The sequence below is a fragment of the Amblyomma mixtum genome, chromosome 5, assembly GCF_055824585.1.
Source record: "Amblyomma mixtum isolate Tamu chromosome 5, ASM5582458v1, whole genome shotgun sequence".
In the NCBI taxonomy this organism is placed as follows: domain Eukaryota; kingdom Metazoa; phylum Arthropoda; class Arachnida; order Ixodida; family Ixodidae; genus Amblyomma; species Amblyomma mixtum.
Window position 1 is genome coordinate 182,370,876 of NC_143016.1, and position 25,089 is coordinate 182,395,964.

Here is a 25,089-nt window from a genome sequence, read left to right on the forward strand (position 1 = left end):
CCATCCCAACCTTCTTGCCAATCCAAGACTTCCTGCTGGGGCACCCTTCAGGAAAAATTCTTGAAATATCACCCGTGGAAAAGTGAACACTGGCGGTAGAGCGTTTCCTATGGCATTGACAGTGCACAAGACGGTCGCCTATTCGCCGCGTTGTGCTGATGTGACCTGGCCAATATGCTTCTCTCCACGTGCTGCGACAATCTTTGGCGGATTGTGGGCCGTCATGATGCCTTTTTCGTCACAGGTTTAGATGCGGTGTGGAGTTGGCTTGTGCCGGTCGTAGACGCCTCTCAGACCGGAAAGGAAAGCATCGACGCTGTGCTTTTTGAAGCTCGTTGCGCGGCCGAGACTGGTCGCTGCCCGAGATCGAAGCGATAGCTCAAGATCATGGTCCATAAAGCCCAGAAACCAGTCTCTTCCAGCTAACTTGTTCACTACCCATGACGATAAACACAAATTTTCGAATGAACACAATGTAGGAACTGTGGCCCGGCTTTCGACAAGATTTCCATAGTAGCGAAAGGAAGAAAACAGAGATGAAGTAGACAGTAGAAGCGTTTCACTGTAAGCTGCAAGGAAGTGACATCTGTGTCAATGCATGGTGTTTGTCGCTGACAAATAATTTATTCTACTGAGAGAGGTTGTGTGCGTCTAAGAACGAAAGAAACAGAGGTTTTTTCTGTGCATGGCATGAAGGATGAGTTAGCTTTAGGTTACGTTCCACGTGGGTTGTTTGGGCATCTGGCACACATGCGTTGTTTGGTTGCCTGGCAAGGTGATCGTTTAGTGAAGTATCAGTTGTTAGCTCAGAGCTGAAATATTGCTTCCTCTTATTGTGTTCTAATTCTTGCTCTGGTTACATTACATTTGATGCGCACCAACTAGCTTGTTTCGTCACCCTGCTAAAGTACTTATTGTCACTAAGTAATAAAAGTAGAAGGAAAACACACGAGGGCTTTATATCGTGCATCCTTCAGTTATGTTAGTTTATACTTAAGCACTGAATTACTGCTGTTGTGCACAGCAAGACTCGCACATCATTTCGATAACAGCGGTTTTATACAGCAGGCTTACAGTGGCCACTAATTAAAAAAATATGCGCGAAAAGCCTAAACGCAGACTCTCATGAAGCATTTAGACTTAGACACAGTGTTTCTTGATTTATCAATCATTCGTTAATAGGCGAGGCAGATGATTTAATTAGTCCGGCTTTTGAGACATGATGGCTGAAAACTTCGAGGTACAAAGAGCGGTTCTTTTGCACTGACCGCTGGATTGCTACCGCGACACGGAGAAGAGCACGCGCAAGCTCCCATCAACGGACGAACACAGCTATTCGCAAGCATGGAACCGATATAATTTCAATTCATTAGTAATCTGTCTCTAACTAAAGCTGACCACGCATGGTGCTGGTACGAAATTGCGTTGGTAGGACCCGACCGCTGGTTACTTGCAGCGGCGCTTCATGTCCCTCCGCAACGATAAAAGATAAAATTATGCCATATATAAATAAGATCAGGATTTTTTCAAATAAGCTAATGGCAAAAGCTGAAACAGAGGTTTTTGGTAATTAGAAGTCTGCCGAGAGGGTATGATTCAAACCGTAGGTGGCCAAAATGTGCGAATTAAAAGATACCATGCCTTTAAAGAAAGAGACCTTGAGAAAACAATCAGCCATGTACACACGAAGCCTGTCCCGTCCAGTGTAAGCATAAATATTAAAAGTGATACTGACTGCCAATCTTTGTGAACTGACGTGGATTCAATTAACACTTAGTGTTCATCGTGGCTGGTGACCCTATACCACTCTAATTCAAAGCTCGTCTCTTTTACAAGGAATTCTTGACGCATCCCAACCATATACACTATAAATGACGTAAAAGTTTTAGACAGCTTCCAAGTATTCAGCAGTTCACTTTCAGACTGACGGAAGTTGGAGCTACTAGATTTACTTTATTCTAGGAGCCGCTAACCGGTCTCTTGGCCTCCTAAAACGCAACCATCGACATGCTCCTGCGCAATTGCAGAAACTTAGCTATACTACCTTAATTCGACCTAAAATCGAGTACGCTTCACCCATGTGGCACCGGGGCCATGTCTACCTCATAAATAACATCGAATCCCTACAAAACCGTGCTGCTTGTTTCATTTTTCTTTTTTCAGATTACTCAAGGCTCACTAATGTCATGCCGCTACGAGCTAGTGCTGGATTTGATAACCTTTCCCATCGTCGAAAACTTGCTCGCTTAACATTTTTTCGAAAAATTTACCATCATCCGTTGCTTCAAGACGATTTGTTTCACTCAACCTCTCCAGTATTCCTATGCCATGACCATCCTTTCGTAATCAAACGCATCACATGCTGTGCTTCGACTTTTGCTAAACCTTTCATTCCCAAAACTACTGCCTGAAGCCGTCTGCCTGCTACTATCGCACCTGAAATCAATCCGACAATATCTCATGCACTGTTAAAAATGAAAGCCGCGTGCAATTTCTCTAGCTCTGCTCTCTTCACCCTATGTGTTTGATTTTCATCTTTTGCACTCTTTATTTGTTGCTATCATGTTCATTTTTGCGTGTAAGCATCTGCGGTGGCTCAGTGATTGCAATAAAGAACAAGAAAGCGGTGGCTGAGTGGTTATGGTGCTCGGCTGCTGACCGAAAGACGTGGGCTCGAACCCGGCGGCGGTGGTCCAATTTCGATGAAGGCTAAATTCTGGAGAACCGTGTACTGTGCGATATCAGTGCACGTAAAGAACCTCAGGTGGTCGGAATTCCGGAGCCCTTCACTGTGGCGTCCCTCACAGCGAGAGTCGCTTTGGGACGTGAAACCCCACAAACCAAACCCTTTTGCATGTGTTTTCCTCCGTATTTTGAAACTTGCTGCGTGTTGAATAATTCCTCGTTTATAGTTTTGTTGACTTTTCAGTTTATGATTATAGATGTTCCCTGTTATCTTTTTATTTTTTCCGCCCCTATGTAATGTCATCCTAGTGAGGGCCTTTAGAGTTCTACGGAAATAAATAATAAAAACCGAGGGAGTCATTTCAAAGTTTACCGGCTGACAACGTGTTTTCATGAACCACGCGCTGCGCTCAACCTCAGATGTGTAGACTGGGTTCTGAGCGGATTATTTTTTGAAGCGAAATCTTCACTACGGGACTTCGGGCTTGAATCGCGGACCGTGCATATTTCCCCTTCAAATGACCTTGAGTTACGAAAACAAAGGAAGGCGCAGAACTGGCCCCCTCTGGGACAGTGGACACCTTAGCCGCGCTTTAAGCTGCGAAACCAATGGAGCGGCAGGTTGGAAAGCGAAGGAAAGACGCATAACTGCTCTCTTGGAACAGTGGATAACTCAATTGTGCTTTAAGCTACGTGGCGGTAGGAACAGACGTGGGCTGCATGAGTTGGCATTGACAACATTGTGCCAGAAACGCGGCGCTGAAGCCATAGCCTGTCGGCGTTCATTGGGTTCATTGGCGTTGGAGTTGAAAACGTTTTACACTGCGATGATATTACGGAAAGGAAGTGCACATAGCGGGCTCACTGGGCCAGTGGACGCCTGAATCGTGCTAACAGGTACGTGGGGTGGTGAGAGAGAGAGATGTGAGCTGCATTCGTTTGCTCCGACAACGTTGTGGAAGTCACGCGGCGATACTGCAATATGCCGCAGCGTTAAATGAGTGACCGAACTATCTCGCGATCAACCATTAACTGCAACCTTCCAGTGTGGCAGGGTGGATGCGCTGCCTATTCAGAGTGCGGAATGCACTCAACGTTGCAGGCGCCAAGCCGCTTGTATTTGCCCGATACGCCATAGCTTTCGCTCTGTAACCGGGTAACTTGTAGTGGTAAATGAATTCCGGATACTGTTTTCGCGCACGATCACAGACCAGGCGCGTAGGTGCCATTTTTGTAAAGCTTCTTTTTTTTTTAGCGTGTGTGTGGGTTCAACTCAGGCGCATTGGAGCAGCTCTTTTCCAATCCCTAATAATGCCCGTCTAGGATCATATACCACTCTGAAGAACACTGGTCCCCTGTCGATACGTCCCCAAACCCCTACGTTTTTAAGCCTGTGGTAGTGTAACCTATAAGTATATAGGTAGTGGTTCCTAGTTCCTTCCCACGCCGAACACGCCAGTAAATAGGTGAAACTACTTTGCGATAGCCGGTCTTCCTTTGACAGCATTGCTCTATTTGGCTCAGCGTCAATGAGAGCTAAAAGAACTGTGATCTCGTAGAGCAACACATCAGATGAGCGAAAGGCAGTTGTATCTTAGGTTGGCCTCGTTCCTGAAAGCGCATAAACTGTCTCAGCTCGCTGTCTTCTTTTTTCTTGTTTCTGGGCACGCACTCGTTGTGGTTTTCATTTTTTTTTGTCACACAGGCTCCCAGTTATGTCGGAAGTCAATGGTCGCAATGGTCGGAAATCTTCGAAGCCTACTGCATAAAAAAAAGAAAATGACCGTTGCATCAGCTCCACTTAAGTATCTTTATCTAAGAAGGAGTTAAACTATCTAGATGCGAACTTGTGCCACGCGCGCCCTCGTGCCTGTGTTATTTGAAGGTTTCGGCTGTTTATCAGGTGTGATTACGGTTCCTCTATGAATGTGGTTTTCACGTAGTAAACTTTAGTTTATGTTCCGCGTCTTGTCCTGTGCTTTTCTCTCTTCGTCCTGCGTCGTTTTGCGCGGTGGCAGTATGCACTCCATTGTCAACCACCAACTAGCCCGCCTTCACTTGTTACTTGTTACATGTCCCAGTTATGGCTGAGCTGTCAAACGAAAGTTCCACTCAACCTGTATGTCATGTCTTCTTGTTTATTATTACATCACTTCATTTCATTATTGTCTTAAATCTATTGCCTGCAAAATGACCAATCCCTAAGGAAACCTACATTACAGCAAGTCCGCCCGCACTCAATGCTTAAGAAGAAGAAGCAGAGGCGGGTAGAGGAGGCAGCTAGCGTCCTGAGTGATCGCGGCACGGTAGCCGGCAGGCAGGAAGGGGCCCACTGCCGAGGTTTTGAGGCGGCGGATAGTGGAGGTGAAGGGGGACAACTGCAATAACGCGCAATGGTCGGTGCTGGAGCGTGTCTCTACGCGCGAGTGGCACTGAAGAGGAACGGAGTGATCGAAGGGTGGGAAAAACAGGTAGGAAAATAGAAAGGCAGACAAAAATCGGCTGATGATCACAAGGCGCGATGCGTGTCATCATCGCGCTAAAGTTTCCCTTTAAACGAAAGCACCAGGTTCTGTGCAGAGAAAAGAGGATTCTTTTCTCGCTACTTTTTCCGCCTGAGGTTTTTGTTATATTCATGTTCGCATTGGAAGGGGAAAGCCTCGTATGCATGGGCGCTAACTATTGCAAAATATGGCGGAATAAAAGCCAGAACGTTGGCTTGTTGTTTTGTGTTCTCGCCAAGGACACAGGCAGGGAGAGCGCGCGCATATATAACGTACGAATGCTCAAGGATATTCAGTCGAACTCGCTCTTGCAGTGCTTATCTCTTTCTGGTTACTCTCTCGTAGAGTTCAAGCCCATTGAAAATGAAAGTGTTGTTGATCTGTGCACTCGTCATGGCTGGAGCCCTCGTCGCCAGGGGTGCCCATGAAGTGTGCGGTAAGCTAACTTGAATAATTCTCCCCGTGCTATATATTTCAGCATTTGTCTTTGAATCTGGTTTGAGATTTTATTGCTTGTTAAAATTTTCAACCAGACATGGGTCTCGATGCAGCCGGCGTAAATTTAAGAGCCACGCTTCTTGAACACGCTGAAGAATAAGTTCAACCTTTGTGTCCTTCCGGTCCGTCTCACTGTTCTTGTGCCTCTTGGTATCTCTGTTTTTAAATATCCCATCTAATGGCTTATTTCTTTTCCTTCCGACATTTGCGATACCAAGCATAGAGTTTAATTCACCAAATTGAAAGTAAGTCTCTTTATTAAACGCGCCTGCCTATGTTTGTTATTCAATGTAGACAAAGTGAATGCGAAGCGGAGCAGTAACAGTGTATTTGCCAGGGGTCACACGTAGTGCGGAAAACTTCAACGAAAGCTAAATTATTTGATACCTAGGGATAAAATTTCGCAGTCATACTAAGCGTTATCCACTACCCAAAAAGCTGCTGTAGCTTATGTGGCAGCAAATGAAACGAACAGGACTTGTTGGCAGTTATACTATCTCATAGCAGTTTCCTGTTACCCACAAATAATACCATGCTTAAAGAGCAGGTTAAACAGATAATCGACATGATAGACCGGTCTGTTCCTGCTCCATGCAGTCCAGCTAGCCAATCTTTGGGATTTATAGTCAATTGCAGAGTCAATGAAGACACATGTAGAAGCGTAAGGTAGTTTGATACGCAGGTTTGAAATATATTTTACATTTGCCTGCACTTATTGCACTCAGTCTTGATATTCATTCGCTTTAGAAGAGAGCCACCATCCGACTCCTTTATAACACTCTTCTTTTATGATGATTAGCTTGACCAATTTTGTTGTAACAAGGCTCGCCGAGAAATGCCCTTTACCCCCAAAACGAGAGAGCGCTTTGAGGCTAAAACGCAACAACGGAAACAGAAGCATCTCAGAACAGAGCTGCTCTGATGCGCCCTGACCTTCGTAGTTGGACGAATGCTCACGCATCTTTCAATGCCTTCGTATTATTCTAAGTTGTATCATCACAAAAGACAGTATTCCTTTCAGTGATCTGATGAACGCATTGTAATGCTTCCTAAGTTGCATAATTGCTCATGACCTAACGGAAATCAATACCTTTAAATTTATTCCTGCTCATACGGTATGCACCCGCACGAAGAATATTTCATACCTTATACAAAAGAGGCTGAGCACAGCGTACTTGTCCGTCCAATGTCTTCGTGCGGCCGCATAATCTGACACCATAGAACACCTTCAGCACCATAAGACGGCAGCCAGGGCTTTTTTAATGTCCTGCATTTTGTTTTTATATGATTCAAAAATAATCTATAGGCGGTTGAAATAATTGCTCCTCACTTGTCAACACAGGCTACATCACAACTGCGCTAAGGTGGTAAACAAGTTAATAATTTGTAAAACAAAAAACACATATGGTCCGTGCATTCACAATACGCTCAAAGTGGAGCCGCTGATAACCTTTCGAGTGGTAAAGAAAACGACCTGATGCTCTTTCTTTGCTGCCTTATTTCAAGGATGAGCATGTCTTGGGAAACACACTTTATTTATTGGCCAGTTTTTAACCACTATTCGCAGGAGACATGCATTCTGCTTCTGGGGCTGTGAATTTCTGGGGATAGTATCTCCGGTGGACTGTATTTAACGTGTCGATCAGCCTTGATGCTGCGCCTTTTCATCGGGCTTTCCAAAGAACAGGCGACAACGAAGTGAATCTTTGTGAACGCTTTCTATCAGTCTCCAGCTTTTTTCAATGCTTTTGCGTGTGGATTTGGAGAATGGCGTCCACCGTCATATGGCTATGGTACAGAATTCTCCCCTGCATCCGACAAATCAGGAGGCTTCCGCTTCTACCTTGTCGAGGAAGCAGTCTAGCGTTCTGAGCGATGGCACCATCCATTACTTTAGCGAGGCCAGCTGTGGAGATGGGTTTGAAACCTATCGGAGCCGGAAGACCAATAGAAGACTGTTCAGAGCCGGATCTTCAAGTGAGTGCACTGCAAAAGCAAACGAATGGCAACTCACCGGCACACACCATCCTCGACCTTCCTTTGTAGCCAACCGACAACATGAGGCGGCTCGACCAGCAAGTAGTCTCCGTGGAGATTTAGGCACTCTTACCTAACCAAATTAAAGATGTTCAGGTGAATACATGGAATAACATCGTTGCAGCCTTCCAGGCGTAAGCTCCCATCGTAGAGCTCAACAGTTGTCACGGACAACCTCCCAGAGAAACATCGCCTAGCCCTCGTGATGCTCAGAAAGGTGGTCACTGTCTTTCGCCCTCTGCTGCAAGCGCTGCAATCCTCAACCGGTCTCTAAACCACAACGGCTGGCCAGCTTCCTACGTTTCGTGAAGAAGTCAAATGGGCTGCGCTCTTACATTGGGGCACAAGAGGCTTGAAGTGACGAATGTCAAGTTTCGAGCAATACGTTTTTGACAACCACTTCCTGATACTCGTAATCTGAGTGCCTAACTCATCCCAAGCGATCAGGCTTTCCGAGTGCAGGGAGCGCAGCAAATTTGTTGTCTGCATCCGTACCGACTTGAAGTACGTTTTCCACCCCGTTCAACTCCAAAATGACAATCAGTACGCGTGTTTTATTGTCAAAAATGAACCATAGAGTTCACAATGATTGCAGCTTGTCTCCCCTTTTTCGAAATTGTACTGCTAGAACCTGAAGTCCATCATGGAGACAAGTCGGGCTCCTTAGATTGTTACCGCCGATTGGAACGCTTACGATCCACTATGGGGAAGTCCTAGAATCAATGCTAGAGGAAGAAATTTGGCTTTTTTTGCCTCAGAGAATGAACTTTACGTAATGAATGATGGCAGCCCGACGTACCTGCGAGGCACATCCTACAGCAGTTGCCTGGCCCCGAAGTGTTCTCTCTGCACCCATAGCAGTGACCCGAGAACCGTGGCAGTGACCGCACACCCACTTTCCTAAAGAATCTAGGCCTTGGGGCGTCCGGCCAAGCCAAACACGTGCATACCGACAGACACGGCATTAAAGACACGCACGGAACAGGCGTGCAAAGCTGCGCTCACTTTTAGATTGGAGGAAACCATAGCAACTGCAGAAGGCTGCTAGAGGCTACCTCACGGCAACTAAAATACGCATTGAACTTGATATAGAAGTAGAGCACATACGTGCTATTACGCACCCTGCAGAAAGACGCTACAGTCAAACCAAATACTTGCAGGATCTCAGGGAGGTGCCACTTTTGTAGAATAAAAGTGATGAATGGAAAGGTTGCCGAACAAGCGCTATGTGTCCTAATGTCAGTCTCTGGATCCTAGAAAGCCTATGTGCCTCATTTGGCGGACGGTGCAGGGGACTTCGAACGCTTTGAAAGTGAACTTTTCCGTGCGTTAGCTGTATACCAAAACCGTCACCAGATTGAAGGAGCAACTGGCTTCTGCAGGACAATTATGGGCTCAATGACTACCTTGAGTTCCCAGCATGTTCCTCCTGCATCACGAGAGTCAGCAATGAATATCATCTTCTATCGCGAGGAACGATGTGGCCCTTGCGCAAAGGGCATTCTCCTTCACCAAGACCAGACGACATCACATATGCTGCTCTTTGCCACCTTGGCCACGACGCATGAAGAGCGCTACTCAACATAATAAACCATACAATGCAAGATTATGTAGCTCCTCTCCAGTGAAAATACGGTCGGCTGATATCATTACTTAATCCAGGGAAATCGCCGCTCGAGCTCACAACGTACAGGCCAATTGCTTTGGGACATATCATGCGAGGGGAAAATCATAGAAGGAATGATTCTGGCAAGATTTGAGTGCTACACTGAGCGCTATAAAGTGTACGCTAATGACAATGCGGGATTTCAGCAGGGTTGGTTCTCTATAGATAACGTCCTTAATTTTTTTCCGATGGTCAGCATCATAAACTCTAGAAGCGCATGGCGTGGCACTTTTTCTTCATGTGAAAGGTGCTTACGATAACGTAGCACATGAAGCCATCCTTCATAGCCTAGAGCCTGTTGGAATCGGTGGTCGGATGTTCCGGTTGATAAAAAGCTATCTGACCAACAGGTCATTTTTTATCATTTGTGAAGATGGCCCGACACCTGCGCATTACACCTACCAAGGCCTGCCCCAGGGTGGTGTTCTCAACCGTACATTGTTTAATCTGAGGCTTACCAGACAGCCTACCTATTACCGCGCAAATCTCATGTATGCCGACTTAGTCTGCAATTCTGCCGCCTCTGTGACACGCCTCCAGGTGCGAGAGGAAATGACTTCCTCCTGTCTCCGAGAGCAAGGTGTGAGTGTTTGAGCCGAGAAGTGTGCGTTATTGGCATTTACATGCAAATTTATGACTCCCCTTCTGCAACTATCGACGGTCATACCATTTATTATTGTACCTCTCATCGTTTTTTTTTAGGAATTGCCATATAACTGGCATTAGCATGGAAGCTAGCATTGCAGTTTTTAAAGGAAAAGCTAATCTCCATCGCTCACCAACTGAGATTTCTGGGTGGAAAATTAAAGGGCTTGTCGGTTCAGTCAATGCTTCAGCTGAAGGAAGCACCTTTTTTGTTATTTTTGCGATGAAGTACACCCGTTCTTTCCAACGCATGCAAGGCAAATCTGCGTGCCCTCTAGGCTGTAGAAGGTGAGGGTCTTCGCACATGCCTGAGTCTCCCTCGCAGCACATCAGCAGTTGCCACCATTGCTGTCGCCAAGGACTACCAACTTTCAACGTATATAGTCCTTGACACACTGCGGATTCAAATACGTCATCTATCAAGGACCCCCAGCATGACCTTGTGTCAGTAATGGTACGGAGACCGCACGCTGCGTTCTCAAAGATAATAGCAGCTCACTAGTCGTCAATCTCACCGCAGTTCACACTGGCAGTGTGGTTTCCCGCATCCCTATGGCGCATACGTGGGCTAGGCTGCAGCGGCACCGGCGTAATGTTAAATCACTGCTTGCTCTTCATGTAGGTATGTTACTATTCTGGCGCTGAGTGCGTCCGGCCTGATGATCGATTCTTGCTGCTGTACCATTGCCCACAAACTCTTGTGTCCTGCTGCGTGCACGCGTTTTATTGCGCATGTCATCTCCTCCTGAGTAGTGACGTGGAACTCAATCCAGGCCCCCCATCAAAGTCAGCGAACTCCAGTAAAAGCAGTACTTCTGCAACCAGACCTTTAACCCGGTCTGTGAGTGGTTCCAGTCTCACTCTCGGGGAGGCTGACGATGCGAGTTCTTCCGCTGTAAATCTTGACAGTGAAATCTCTTCGAATCCTTCGGTGTCTGACATGTTTTCTAGAATACTAGCTGGGCAGAATCAGTTGGCCCGTGACATCGCGGACATTAAGCAGTCTTTTCCTTGCCACTTTGATGCTTTGGAGTCACGTGTGGCTGCATTAGAGTCTTTACCCACGCCCGAAAATTCCAATCTAATTTCTGATTTACACGCTGAAATTAACTCTAAATTCCAGAGTAACACAGCTGATGCAAAAGAATGATGACCTTGAAAACCGCTCTCGAAGAAATAACATTATAATACACGGCGTTTCAGAAGACCCGAACGAAACCGCTGACACATTGTTGGCTAGCATCTCATCTGTATTTACTGATAAATTGAAGATTAGCTGTCCCAGTATTGAGCGCTTCCACAGGCTCGGTGCAGCTCGCAGAGGTTATACTCGTCCAGTTATCCTAAATCTTTCTAGCTTCAACGACAGAAGTGTGGTTTTTAAAAACGTCTCTAAACTCAAGGGCTCTGCCTTCTTCATTACAGAAGATTTTTCTGCAAGGGTTAGGTCCATTCGTAAAAAAAATATGGGACGCATCAGTGTCTTTTCGTGACAACGGTTCTGTCGTGAGGTTAAGTTTCGATCATGTCTTCATTGACAAGGTTCGTTACAATTGGGATGAAAGTTCTAACTCGTTGGTAAAAGCATACAATGATCCTGCTTGTTCTGCGCCTGTGTCCTTGACTGCCGCATCATCGACTCCCTGACTTAGCTCTGGCCGTCCTGATAAGCTAGTTGTTCTAAATATTAACGATCGCAGCATTGCTAAAAAATTTCCAGATTTACTGTCCCTTATTTCTGTTCACTCCCCCCATATTATTGGCATAACGGAGACTTGGCTGCATAGTGGAATTTACGACTCCGAATTCACTCCACCAGGTGTTGTTGCCGTGCGCTTAGACAGAAGTTGCAGTACTGGTGGCGGTGTGGCATTGCTTATCAGATCGGATTTACGATTCTCAGTTTAGCCTTCACCCCCTGATACAGAATCCTTCTGGTGCAAAGTTTATCTAAACAATTATAGTATTCTAATCAGTGTTATTTATCGTCCACCTGGTTCTTCCTTTGATGTCCTTCACGCTGTCGCAAATTTCATGACCAAGATCAACATTACTTCATCAAGATTTATCTGTTTGGGAGACTTCAACACTCCTGGCATCCACTGGCCATCGTTGTCTGCATTTGGTCGTGACATTACAATTTGTAAAGAACTAATAAACATTTCCTTATTGTTTGGACTAACTCAGGTTGTTTCTAGTGCTACTAGGCTGAATTCCATCCTCGACTTAGTTTTTCTAAGCTCTACTTTGGCCCAAAATCACTTCTCTTGTGAAGTAATTGATGGGCTCTCAGACCATAAAGGCGTGTTAGTTTCACTCTCTTGTCCAGTTTCCAAATCTCCCTATTTGTTTACTATTTTTCCTGACTTCACTCGTGCTGACGACAATTTCATTATTGAGGTTTTAGCTGATCGTTTCGATACATTCTCTGCTTTCTCAGCAAGCCACGACGTAAATTTTCTTACTGATTACTTTGAATGTCTTGTCAAGGATTGTGTCCAACGCTTTGTTTCTATTAAAACTAAGAAAAGAAATACTAATGTTCCTTGGATGACTCGAGACGCTTTGCATTTATCTCGTCGCTTTCGTAGACTAAGGCGATCTAGAAGAAGCAACGATCCCATAACCTCAGACAGATTTCACAAGGCAAAAAAAGAACTTAATCTTAAGTTGCGCATGGCCAAGGATTTCTTTTTTCGTGTCCACCTGCGCGATCTGTTAAAAACTAACCCCCGAAAATTTTGGTCATCCATCTTACCTCGTGATACTGCATCCTCTTCGTTCAGATTAGATAATGACGTCATCAGTGAGCCGGCTGTAATATCGGATGCTTTCAACAAATATTTTAACTCGGTGTTCGTTCCGGATAACAACGTCATTCCGCCACTCACTAATATAATTTCTTCTCCAGCAATCAGTGATGTTGTCGTAAACACTGATGACATCCTAAATCTTGTATTAAACCTCGACGTTAAGAAATGTACCGGACCAGATGGAATACACAATGCGTTCCTGGTTCGTTACTCCATGTGGTCTTCGAAATATCTGACCATCATATTCAACAAGTCCTTAGCATCTGCTACCGTTCCTTCTTCTTGGAAATTAGCCAAAGTGCTCCCTCTTTTTAAATCTGGTGATAGACAGCGCTTGTCGAACTGCAGACCGATTTCATTGACATCACAGTCATGCAAAATGTTGGAACACGTCATTCATAAACACATCATGCTTTTTCTTGAATCCAATAATTTGCTGTCTAACTTTCAGCATGGGTTTAGGCGCGGATTTAGTACGGTAACACAATTAACAGAATTCGCTCATGATATATTACATAACCTCGATGTCGGTAACCAAGTTGATGCCATTTTTATAGACTTCTCGAAAGCATTCGATACTGTTCTACATTCCAAGCTTCTTGCTAAACTAAATGCTATATTAAACAATGCTCACTTGGTTGACTGGATTTCTAGCTTTCTCTCATCTCGTTCCCAGTTCGTATCCTATAATTCTTCTCATTCTGCTGCTGTTGATGTAACGTCAGGAGTGCCTCAAGGCTCCGTCCTTGGACCACTACTCTTTTTAATATATATAAATGACTTGCCACATAACATTCCTTCTAACATTCGTCTTTACGCTGATGACTGCGTTTTATACGAAGTAATTAATGGCCCTAATGATCATCGTCACCTCCAAGAGTGATTTGCTATGTTTTGTAGTTGGTGTAGTACCTGGCAAATGAGAATTAATTTCGACAAAACCGTCCTCATGTATTTTTGTAACAAATCTTCCGTTTCCCATTTTAGTTACTCTTTAAATGGCCGTGTGGTGGATGGGGTCTCTCAGTACAAATATCTTGGTGTCATATTCACGCATAACATGTCTTGGTCTAAACACATTGATTACGTATGTAATAAAGCACTAAAAAAACTAGGTTATCTACGACGCACGCTACCCAATTCACCAAAAGACACAAAGCTACTGTTGTATAAATCTCTAATCCGCCCTGTTCTTGATTACGCAGCTGTAGTGTGGAACCCGTACAAGCAATTCGAAATTAACATGTTAGAAGCAGTCCAAACGAAAGCTGTGCGTTTTATATGTCATCGTTATGATCGCGATTTCTCACCCTCTTCTACACTTCTCTCATTGAATTTAACCACGCTATCTGCCCGTCGCCACTCTGAATCATTAAAATTCTTACATTGTGTCGTCAATTCCTCATTAAGGCTCTCAGCTAACCACTACATTAACTTTGCACCATTATCATCTACAAGAAGTCATCACGAGCTTAATTTGATACCGTATTTTGCGCATGCTAATTTTTTCAAATTTTGTTTTTTTCCCCGTTCAATAAAAGCCTGGAATTCTTTACCTGGGTCCATTCGTTCTTGTCCATTTCAAATTTTGTAACTGCCGTTGAAGACGCATAATAGCTGTGTATTCTTACCCTGTTGTTAACGGTTCCTTTCATGTTAGATATTTCATTTGTGATTTTAACTTTTTGTATTTCTCACTTTGTACATTTTGCTGCATTTTGTTTTCTTGCATTTTGTGTTTTTCCCACTACTGCCACAGCGCATATAAATTGCGCTGCAGTATGTATAAATAAATAAATAAATAAATAAGTGTGCGCCTTAGAGTTCCGTGGATATTGAAAAACTCAGCCATATCGACACCTACCCTTAGACAGTTGACCCTCACCGACTCCACGCTGAGTATAGTGACCGCACTCATGTACATACAGATGGCTTGGTCTCATCAGCTAGTTCAGCTTGCGTCGTGGACATTCCTGTGAGAAAAACCAGTGTCAACTAAAAAAAAATTTCGCAATGGGCAACTTTCACCGGGTCAGAATTGGCCGCTCTTCGTGCGGCTGTGCATACATCGGACACAAGCACACCAAGGTTTCTGTATATGTGGTCGTTTTTCAGAGAATAAAGTCAGATGAAGTGTGCGCTTGTCCTACGTCGTTCTTCAGCTGTGTGTGCGTTTTTCGGCGCTACTGTTTCCTTTCTGAAGCACAACATAAAGGGGTTTGTTCTGGATTCAAAACCTGCCCTAAAATTTCTGAAATCTACTTTACTCCATGGCGACCACGAGCAACTCGTTGCGGACATATGGCGCCTACTACACCAGGGAGTTAGAGAGGAACATGACACCATCGTCCAGTTGCTACCAGGGCACTGTTGCATTGTTGTAAACATAGCAGCTGATGCTCCAGCTTGATCGGCCGACGGCATTTCCAACATGGTACGAACCACTGACAAGAGCAGACGCCGCAAGAAATCTGCCAGTGCTTGGCCGAAATACGACTCTGGCGTCATGGTCTTCCCTTGGAAACTCGGCATGCCATTTACACCGCCTCGACTCTTTACTTCAACTTAATCCACCGGCTACATGTCGCATGTGGCCGGGAGTGGCGTTTACAAATGCCTCCTCCCACTTAATCGCTATGGGACTCTCTCCTGCGTGTGATAACGGCGGATGCGAAGAGCCAATTAAGCACTTTGTGATTGCCCTCGGTTTGAGCGTCATCGTGTCTTCCTAGCTGCAACAATCCGCCGCTTGGATCCTCGCCCCTTACACAGGGCAAGATTCTGGGTCCTTGGGCTAAATCTTCATCGCGGAGGACGGCTGTGAAGACGCTTTGAAAATTCTTGAAAGACTGGGCCTTGAGTTCAAGGCTGTAAACTTCCAGAGTGTGCCCAGTGTACCGTGGTAGCTACGGACTATGTTCACGTGAAAAAGTCATCAACGTACCTCGCTCCCTTTGCTATCTCTCCCTCTGTTTCCCTTCCCGCGTGCATGGTAACATACTGGGCCGCGCCTAGGTAACCTCCCTCCCTGCTCCTCCCTCCCCGTTGATCGTTCTCTCTCTCTCGCAAAGAACAAAACTGAAATTGTACCTTTAACTCTGGCTTTTTTTTTCTCCACGGGCACTGGTTGCTTTCTACTAGACCATTAAATGATGTAATTAATTTTGCAGTTTAAACGCATTTACGCCAGACTACTTTGTGGCCTTTATGTCAGCATTACACGCAAACAAACAATCGGGATACTGTGAGTGGCAGCAACGTAGAAACCGCTGTTGCCGATAGCTTGGCTTCAGCGCAGGCGTTTCTCACAAAACGCGATTTAACCACATAGTATACGTAACTTGGAACTTTCTTTCTGCTTCTCAGGGCTGAACGACGACCAGATCAAAGAAATGGTGAAGTGCATGGGAGAACGCTTCGACTCCGAGGTACTACTGCTCAAGCCATTATTCTGCGTTTTCTGCATTCAGGCAGCAAGAAGCACACCCTGGATGCAGATTGCTTAAATGTTTTTTTTTTTTTATGTGTGTGTGAGCACTGTCACCGGCTTTGTATTTGTAATGCAGTATTTTCCTCACAGCTGAAAGGAAAGGCAAAGGAAATTATCGAGAGCCAGGGTGACAACCTGGCTGGGCTTCTTAAGAAGCAGTGCGATGCTGACGTGGACTTTGTGAGTGGACACTTTTGATACTCTTCGGAAATATTTCCCCTTGAGTAATTACGTTACGGAATTCTTCGCGGAAACGTTATTCTTACAGCTGAAAAAATCTAAACACTGAGGACCTGTTCATTTTATTCGGAGTCTCCTAAGGGCTTTTTGCCGTAGGTTTTCCAAATTACGATTTCTGAAGACCGTAGTGTACAAATATGCGCCTCGCATGGTAGCAATATTATATTGTGGGGAAGAGCCCTGTTTGACGTGTACGTACTTGTTTGCACCAAAACTAAATTTAAGAAAGCACTTTTCGAAGGACTGCGAAATTTCGACTTTAATACTTAGGCGCTCTACTCAGCAAAATCTGTCAACAGCCTTGCGCGCAAGAAATGTTAAGGTGAATTAGCTTTCGTCACAAAAAGCTAGCTTTTTTTAAGCTTTAAAATGATAGCTTTACGGGACCCGTCTCGCAGGAAAGTCGGAGTCGCCGTTGTTGGCCGTGAGGAAAATTTACGATGGGTTAATGAATTAATAAAAATCAGATACAAGGCAGAAGTTTTAGAATTAAGTGCAAGTTTATGAAGGAAGTTGGTGCAACCAAAATAACGTAACTGAGGTGAGAAGAAAACTCCTTTCATTTGGGTGGGAATCGCACTCAGGACTTTCTAATTACGATATGGGCACGCCGCTCGTTGCCCACGAAGGATTTCTTTGTTTTCGTGACGCTCCCTACCACACCAGTACTTTAGGGAGGGCGAGTTGGTCCTTCATAAGTTTATGCGTGATTGCAAAGTAGCTCAGTCTAATTATTTTCATTCCCTACGAGCGTGCGGGGAGGCCTCGATGGATCGTTAGCTCAAGTTGAATAAAGGCAGATCGAATGAATGCATTGTGGTCTTTCACTTTGTGGAGTGTCTTACAGACAAGTACGATGCGTACCTCAGTAACTATGAGTAAGCTAATTAGTAATGAGGCAATTATGCGAAATTAACGCTATCGCGCTGCACTCTTAAGAGCGAAACTTAATGGTCCTCAAAATTTTTATTGCACTTTCACACCTAGAAAACAAGTAACGTCTTTTAGTCTAAGTCCACATATTTTGACATCTTAATAATTCAGCATAAACACTGCTGGCCGGGTACCAAGCTGCGAATAGGTTACAGAATAACACGTGCTCTGTGCGTCATAGTTACACAAGTTGGGGGATACAGATCGACCTAATCAGGCACTGAATAAATTTTTCATTCAACCACAGGCGTAGGCAGTAATATTTTACTGCGAAGTACAGGACAGCAATATCTTATTCAAGCTGACAACTGTCATTATTACAAAAAATAAGCGTAAAATTATTTTGAAAGTGATGGTTATGGCCAGTTGACGACAACCTCAGCGCTAATGTTTCGAGTGAGTGTGGCTGCCTGTTTCGTGTCAGCAGCAGTGAGAATGAAACGGGAAAGGAAGCGAGCAAAGAAAGCGAACACCGTGCATTGATGTTCATTTCCCTGTAAAGGGTGAGAAAAATGAGCGATAAACTAGGTATATCTCAGATCCTACAGTTATGTCCAAACACGCCTCCTTCGCGGTGCGACTGAGAACGCGGCTAGAGATTTCTGTTTTTAAAAAATGCGTGATTGCAAAAAAAAAAAAATATTAGCCAAGTTTCTGCACAAGGAATACAAAAACACCACAGTTTGTGGCCTGTTCGAGCCATTATAACTTGAACGCTCTTTTCAGCCCGCTGCTTTCCTTCTCCCGCGTAAAGAATGCCTGGGCCGGCATGCCATTAGCACTTGGCGCTCTCCACTGCTCCCGACAGACAACATTTTGTGAAACGTCATGAAATAGCGATAATGCGAGAAATTTTTATTCACTGTTTTATATATTTTGCTTGCAGTGTCGCAGAAAGTATTTAGGAGCAGGTATGCAGTTTTAAGAGTGGACATGGCTTGTAAGAACGATTCATAAAACGTCAGCGTAAATCTTGGTGATGAAACTGTGCTCCTTAAACCGTTATCTTTGAAATATGAATAGATTAGATTTCTCCGCTGTTACACTGTGAAGAAAAGAACTTGCAGTAACATTAATCGGCACGTTCACCAAGAATTAAATTTTATTTTTTTCTTTAGGGGGAGGTGCTCAAGAAAGTTTTCTCCGTGAGTACATCTTTAATTCCTTTCACTGTTGAAGCGTACTTCGTTCTGTTTTTAAGTAGAGCTTACAGCGCACTTGTCAATTTTCTCTTTGGTGCATAAACATTTTCAGTGATATGTGGAGCATGGGATTTTTTGTTCTGCTCCATCTCTACAGAAGTAAGCAAAAAATGGTGCCCCAAGTTCACGTCCTAACTGTGTTGTTCTGATAACAAATCGTAACAAAGCATTGTTGAAGCTACCCAAAAAGCGTTACCTTATCGACGCTTCTATGGAAAAGGCTGGCCGGTTTAGAACCGAACAGCGTAGAAGCTCCTGATTATAATAGTGAAGTTGGAGTATTTCGTTCAGTAATGGTCGTCACGTTCCTGTAATGACCTGGCGTATTTAAAAGCTTTCACACAGCGAAATTGTTTTTCTTACCTTTCACAGTTTGTAGTCCAACCTAATGTCATAAGCGATACCACTATACCATAATATCAATTTAGGTGTTTAATAATAAGAGCTGGTATTTAATGCTGCGCTGACGTAATTTTCACGCACTGAAATTTCACAATGCGGTATCTTGCCCGCAGTTCTCCCTCCTGAGCTGTACTGCAGCTGCTCTTCGAACTGCAGAAAAAAAACTGTTTTTCACTCTCTCAGTAGTGAGAAAAATAGGTGCAATTTCAAGTGCTTCATGAAACAGCAGGTAGCGGTGCTAAAAAGTTGCACCCCCAAGAACTCTGTGCGCTCGCTCATAACCGAAAAGAATACTTGAACAGGAGTAGAGTACGGACGCATTTATCTCTGCCTAAACAGGGTTAGGCAGCTTGAGTTAATCGGTCAAGCGCGATCCTTAGAAACGCGTTGTGAAAAACAGGGCTCATAGGGCGGTCAGCCCTAAAATACAGCGAAGACAACGGCTCTCGCAATGTCTAAGCCTTTGACCTTTTGCACAGATCCATTTTTTCTAGTGAATAAACGAACACTGAATGAGAGCCATGAACTTTATGCTTATTTCGCAAAAAAGAAAACTGCATCAGAATTGCAAGTATAAGCGCAAATTCCACTTCATACCCCTCAATTCCTCTTAATTTTATTTATTTATTTTATTTATACAGAATACCCCTAAAGGCCCTCGAGAGGGTATTACATAGGGGGGGGGGGGGCACAGGCAATTGAACAGAATAAAAAAAAAACCACAAATATAAAACAAACAACAAAAGCACAAATAACACACACTGGATGAAATAAGTAAGCAAAAGAATCAATCAAAAGCACAAATAAGACACTTTGCATGACATATAAGTAAGCAAAAGAATCAAAAGAATGGCAGCGCGGCAAAGAACGAAGATTACTGCATTATTAAAATTATACAAACAGAACACTAATACAATGAATCTTTTTAGTAACAAACCCTGCAAAAAAGGAAGCCATGAACAAATAAAATAACAATGTATGCGAAGAGTTAAGCAGTAGTTATTGAAGATATAAGTTTAAAATATTTATCAGGATCAGTGGTGGTTGCGATATGTGAAGGCAGAGTGTTCCAGTCAGATATTGTGCGTGGTAAGAATGAATGCGCATAGATAAATGTCCTGCACGTGAAACGTCTAACTTTAAAGGGATGATCGCGGCGGTCAAAAATCGAAGTAGGCAAAGAAAAAAAGTCGTTATGAAGTGATGGATGATGATAAAGTTTATGAAAAAGTGACAGTCGTGCAATTTTACGGCGGAGACATAAATCCTGGAGACCTGCGCGTTTCTTTAAGGCTGTGACGCTGGTGTTACGTGAATAATCGGAGTAAATAAAACGAACGGCGCGGTTCTGCAATGATTCAATGTTATTTATTAGGTAAGATTGGTAAGGGTCCCAAATAGCCGAGGCACATTCAATTTTAGGTCGAATTAGAGTGGTATAGGCATGAGCACGGAGGTGAGGAGGAGCATGCTTTAGGTTATGTTTTAAGAGACCTAATGACCGATTAGCAGATGCAAGCATAAGGTTAATATGGTGGTTCCATGCTAAGTCTGAATGAAGGTGAAGTCCTAAGTACTTATACGTGGTGACTAGCTCGAGTGAGCTATTATTTAAGGAGTATGCTGTTTGAATTCGAGACATTCGGTTAGTAAAAGACATCAATTTAGTTTTTGAATGATTAAGTTGCATAAGCCAGGTTGAGCACCATGCTGTTACTGAATCCAGGTCAGATTGAAGGGATTGGCAATCGGTGTTAGAATAAATTTTGCGATAAATTACACAATCATCAGCAAAAAGTCTGATATGGGAAGAAATGGAATCCGGTAAATCGTTGATAAATATTAGGAAAAGTAAGGGGCCAAGCACACTTCCTTGTGGGACGCCAGAGTGTACTTGGCTGAAAGACGAATTGTGGTTATTGACAGTTGTAAATTGAGACCTGGAAAACAGAAAATCTTTAACCCATGCAATGACAAGAGGGTGAATATTAAGCAGTGCTAGTTTCATTAATAACCGGTTGTGAGGTACTCTGTCGAAAGCTTTAGAAAAATCAAGAAATATGGAGTCTACTTGAATGCCAGCATCAATCGATGAATGTATGTCTTGAATGAATCCGGCAAGTTGCGTTTCGCAAGAGTAGCCTTTACGGAACCCATGTTGATATTTAAAGATAATGTTATGTTCTTCAAGATAGTTAATTACCTGCGAGTGAATTACGTGTTCAAGAAGTTTGCAAACAGTGCTAGTTAATGAAATGGGTCGGTAATTTAGTAGTGAGGAACGATCGCCAGACTTGAAAATTGGCACAACTTTAGCTAGGCGCCAGTCCAGCGGAATCACGCCTGATGATAGAGATTGTGAAAAAATAGCGGACAAGATGCGATGAATACCATCAGATGAATTTTTGAGTATTTTGTTATTAAAGCCAAGGTGATCTGATGCTGATGTTGTTTTAAGCTTCCCTAGTAAGGATAAGATACCGGTCTCACTGATAAATATTTCGGACACTGATGTATTAGAAGTGCTGACAGAAACAGGAGGTAGAGGGAGATCTTCACGGGTAAAAACGGATGTGAATGCGTTATTGAAAAGTTCGGCGCATTCGGCCACTGGAACACTGCTGCCTTCCGCGTTAGTAAGAGTAATATCAGGATGATTAGCGGGGTTTATTATCTGCCAGAACTTCCGTGGATTGTTTGTTAGCATTGCCGGTAGATCGTGTGTGAAGAAGTGCCTACGTGCAGATATCAACTCAGACTGATATTCCTTATCACATAATTTGTACCGTTGCCAAGATTCGGAGTGTCTGTTCTTGTCGGCTTGTCTGTAAAGGGGCTTTTTCTTGTTATTAAGGCGACGTAGATGCCTATTAAACCAAGGCGCTGTGTTAGTGCAGGGGATACTGATGACGGGTATGAATCTGTCAATGAGAGTAGCAAGTTTCACGCTGAACAGGTTCCAGTTCGTTTCCACGGAGCGTGACGAAAAATCGTGAAGAAAATGATCAGCAAAGACTGACAACTGAGCGTTTATTTCGCCGAAGTTTGCTCGGTTGTAGCACCTTATTTGTTTAGTACGAGTTATCTTTTTATGGGGCACAAAATTCAGGTTACCCGTGATTATGGAATGGTCGGAAAGGCCTTCTAAGAGCGCAATGTTGGAGCAAAAGTAAGGATCACTTGTCAAGATAAGATCGAGAATATTGGCTGTAGTGGCGGAACGACGCGTAGGTTCAGAAATAAGTTGTTGCAAAGAGAAATCGAGACAGGACTGGAGGAAAGCCTGAGCTTCGGGATCATTGGCAGGAGCTGTTAAAGACGACCAGTTAATAGCCAGAAAGTTAGTCACCAAGTAAAAGTAAGCTTGAATTCGGAAAACGACAAGTAAGATCGCTTAGTAAATTAGAAAACTGACTTGCGAATGAAGAATTCATGTCCGGAGGGCGGTAAATGACGCCAATGATGGCGACCGTGGGACCACAATTCAACCGAACCCATACCGATTCTATGTACGACGTGACCTCGATAGGCACAGCAGTGAGCACTTTACTGACAGCCAGAAGGACACCGCCACCTCTACGGCCCGTGCGGTCACAACGAAATATGTTGAATTCGGAGTCACAGGCGAAAATGACATCATCAGGAACCATGTCATTTAACCAAGTCTCGGTAAGCGCGATGACCGAGGAGCAGCATGAATCAATTAAAGAAGAAAGAGCTACGTTTTTAGAAAGAACACTCCTTATGTTAGTGTACAGAAAACTGACATCGTAATTGGAGCAACGCTGCGCGTTTGGCCGCCCGGGCGGTTTGCCAGCCACTTTACGAGAACTGGAAGGGATGCGTCAGGCAAGGGACACGCGCACTGCGCTACTGGTTTGATCATCCCAGAAATACGAGACACCATTGATAAGCAGTTTATCAAAAGACAAACGGACCTTGTCACCTTCTTTTTTTACTGATTTGGCATACTTCCACAGTTGGCTGCGTTTCTCACGAACCGTTTTCGAGTAATCTCGCGAAATGCTGAAATCGGTATTTTTGAGTTTATAGCCCTTACTCATAAGCGTTTCGACTTCTTTTTCGTTGAACAGCTTTGCAATAATGGGTCTCTTTTTTTCTTGAGAAAAACGGCCTATGCGGTGAGCACGGGCTAAGGAAGACAACGTGATACCAAGTTTGCTAGAACAGAATTCGTTCACAAGACGCTCAGAGTCTTCCCAAGTTTCAGACTCATCAGTGTCCTGAACACCATAAAAAAGAATGGTAGACCATTCACTTTGTAATTAATTTCACTTTTCGTTTGAACTCCACTGCATCGTCCGAGTGAAAGCGCATCTCTACTCAAAAGAGGTAAGGTTGTACACACGAAGGAACGAGGTTATTCTGTTCCAGCCTTTGTAAAAGCTTGCGTGGCGTTTCGGCCAACACCGGTTGAGTGGGGCGTCCAATAAGCATATAATTGGCTGCTACTTGGGGCAGTTTCATAAAAATGCAGCCAATTTTAACCATCGGATGCTGAGAGCTACGGGATGATTAAAGAAAAAGCTGCCGCACTCGCGAGGAAAGCGCTTTGCGAGCTCGCCGAAGTATTTGAAGGCGCGCGTTGTCTCGCGGGTATCCGTACTGAAAGAGTGGCATGGAAGCAACAGCAAACAAGGCAAAACGCTGCAGAAAAGCATCGACATAGCCACTAAACGCGCGAATGATTGTTGTTATCACTGCCGTGCTGTTTCGAGTGAACGCACACGCGCATTATGGGAGCCTAAATATGAAGGGTGCGAAAGAAGGCGGAAAGTTCACTGCGGCGTGGACCGAACAACTCGGAAGGAAATCAGCGGAACCTATAGCCTGGGCAAGGCTTCCTCAAGACGGAATGCGAGCCAGTTGGACAGACAGGCCTCAATGCGATATGTTGCGTATTGTACGAGTTGTATTAAAAACGCATGTTCGTTTCTTGCATTGAATCATAAAATCATGGGTTATTCAAAAGGGCAAGATGCTCTTTGACGAGCCCACCTCGGGGAGTTGCTTTGCAGACGCAAGGAAAACTTAAAAAAGAATTTTGCTATCTGGCGCATCCGCACTTTCGATAATGACTGGGGATAAAATACATTTCCAAATATACATATTACTTAACAGTTGCCAAGTTCAGAGACATTCCTGCCCATTTTCGGCAACTTGCGACGGTCTATCACTAGTTTTCACCAGAGGACTCTGAGAAACTAAAGTTGTTTTTTGCGCAGTTACTGAAACCCTGTTTTTCAGTTGGCAACAGTAGGTTACGAAAGTGGTGAGACATGCAGCAGTGCACGCGCTTAGCTGCTGCAGATTCGAGAGGAACGTTCATGACACACATGAAAGCTCGGGTATTGAAGCTATATGAACTAGCCGTATCTACTCCTAATGACACCTGTATGAAAGGACTCACGTTAATTGCACACAGTCTTTAAGAAGGCCACTGACAAGAAGCCAGAGGCAGCCTTTTACTGCGGTTGAGTTCTAACGCCTCCCCGTTTTTTCTTGCTTTCAGGCCGAGGAGGCGGAAGCTATCAAGAAGGCGTACACTGAGTGCAAGCCTGGCGCAAGTTGAAGTGGCTGCAGGTGTGGACGACTTGTGCAACGCACTGTTCGTAAAGCAACCCCCTTGTTTTTGGAGGGCGTGATGAAATAAAGCGTTCGTTTTGCCGATGCCATCGCTAGGAATTATTTACGGTTCATAGACTTGCCATTTACGGCGCAGGTTTGGCCGCCAGGCATGCAGGCAACAGAGCCTGTCGGTTGCTCCCTGCTTGTGGTTTTGTTTCTCGGAGGCTACCAAGCACTGCGGGTTGGAGCGTCACGAGAGCCCAAAGCCACAATCAGACGTCACCTGCAGCAGACTGGGGTACCGCTACGGCGCACTCAAACTCACACTGGGAGGAGAGCGCCACGGCACAAAAAAAAAAATCTACAAGTTCACAAAGATGTTTTT

At 44.3% G+C, this 25,089-nt stretch overlaps 1 protein-coding gene across 1 annotated transcript; it reads left to right on the top strand.

Annotated features, from left to right (window-relative positions):
- The first annotated feature begins 5,481 nt into the window (after positions 1-5,481).
- Positions 5,482-24,806, top strand: LOC149345007 (uncharacterized). Its single transcript, XM_089542715.1, has 5 exons — positions 5,482-5,625; positions 16,215-16,276; positions 16,429-16,518; positions 18,630-18,656; positions 24,649-24,806. Exons 1-5 carry the CDS (start codon positions 5,553-5,555, stop codon positions 24,706-24,708), a joined length of 312 nt encoding a protein of 103 aa, XP_089398841.1. The 5' UTR covers positions 5,482-5,552; the 3' UTR covers positions 24,709-24,806.
- Positions 24,807-25,089: the final 283 nt, after the last annotated feature.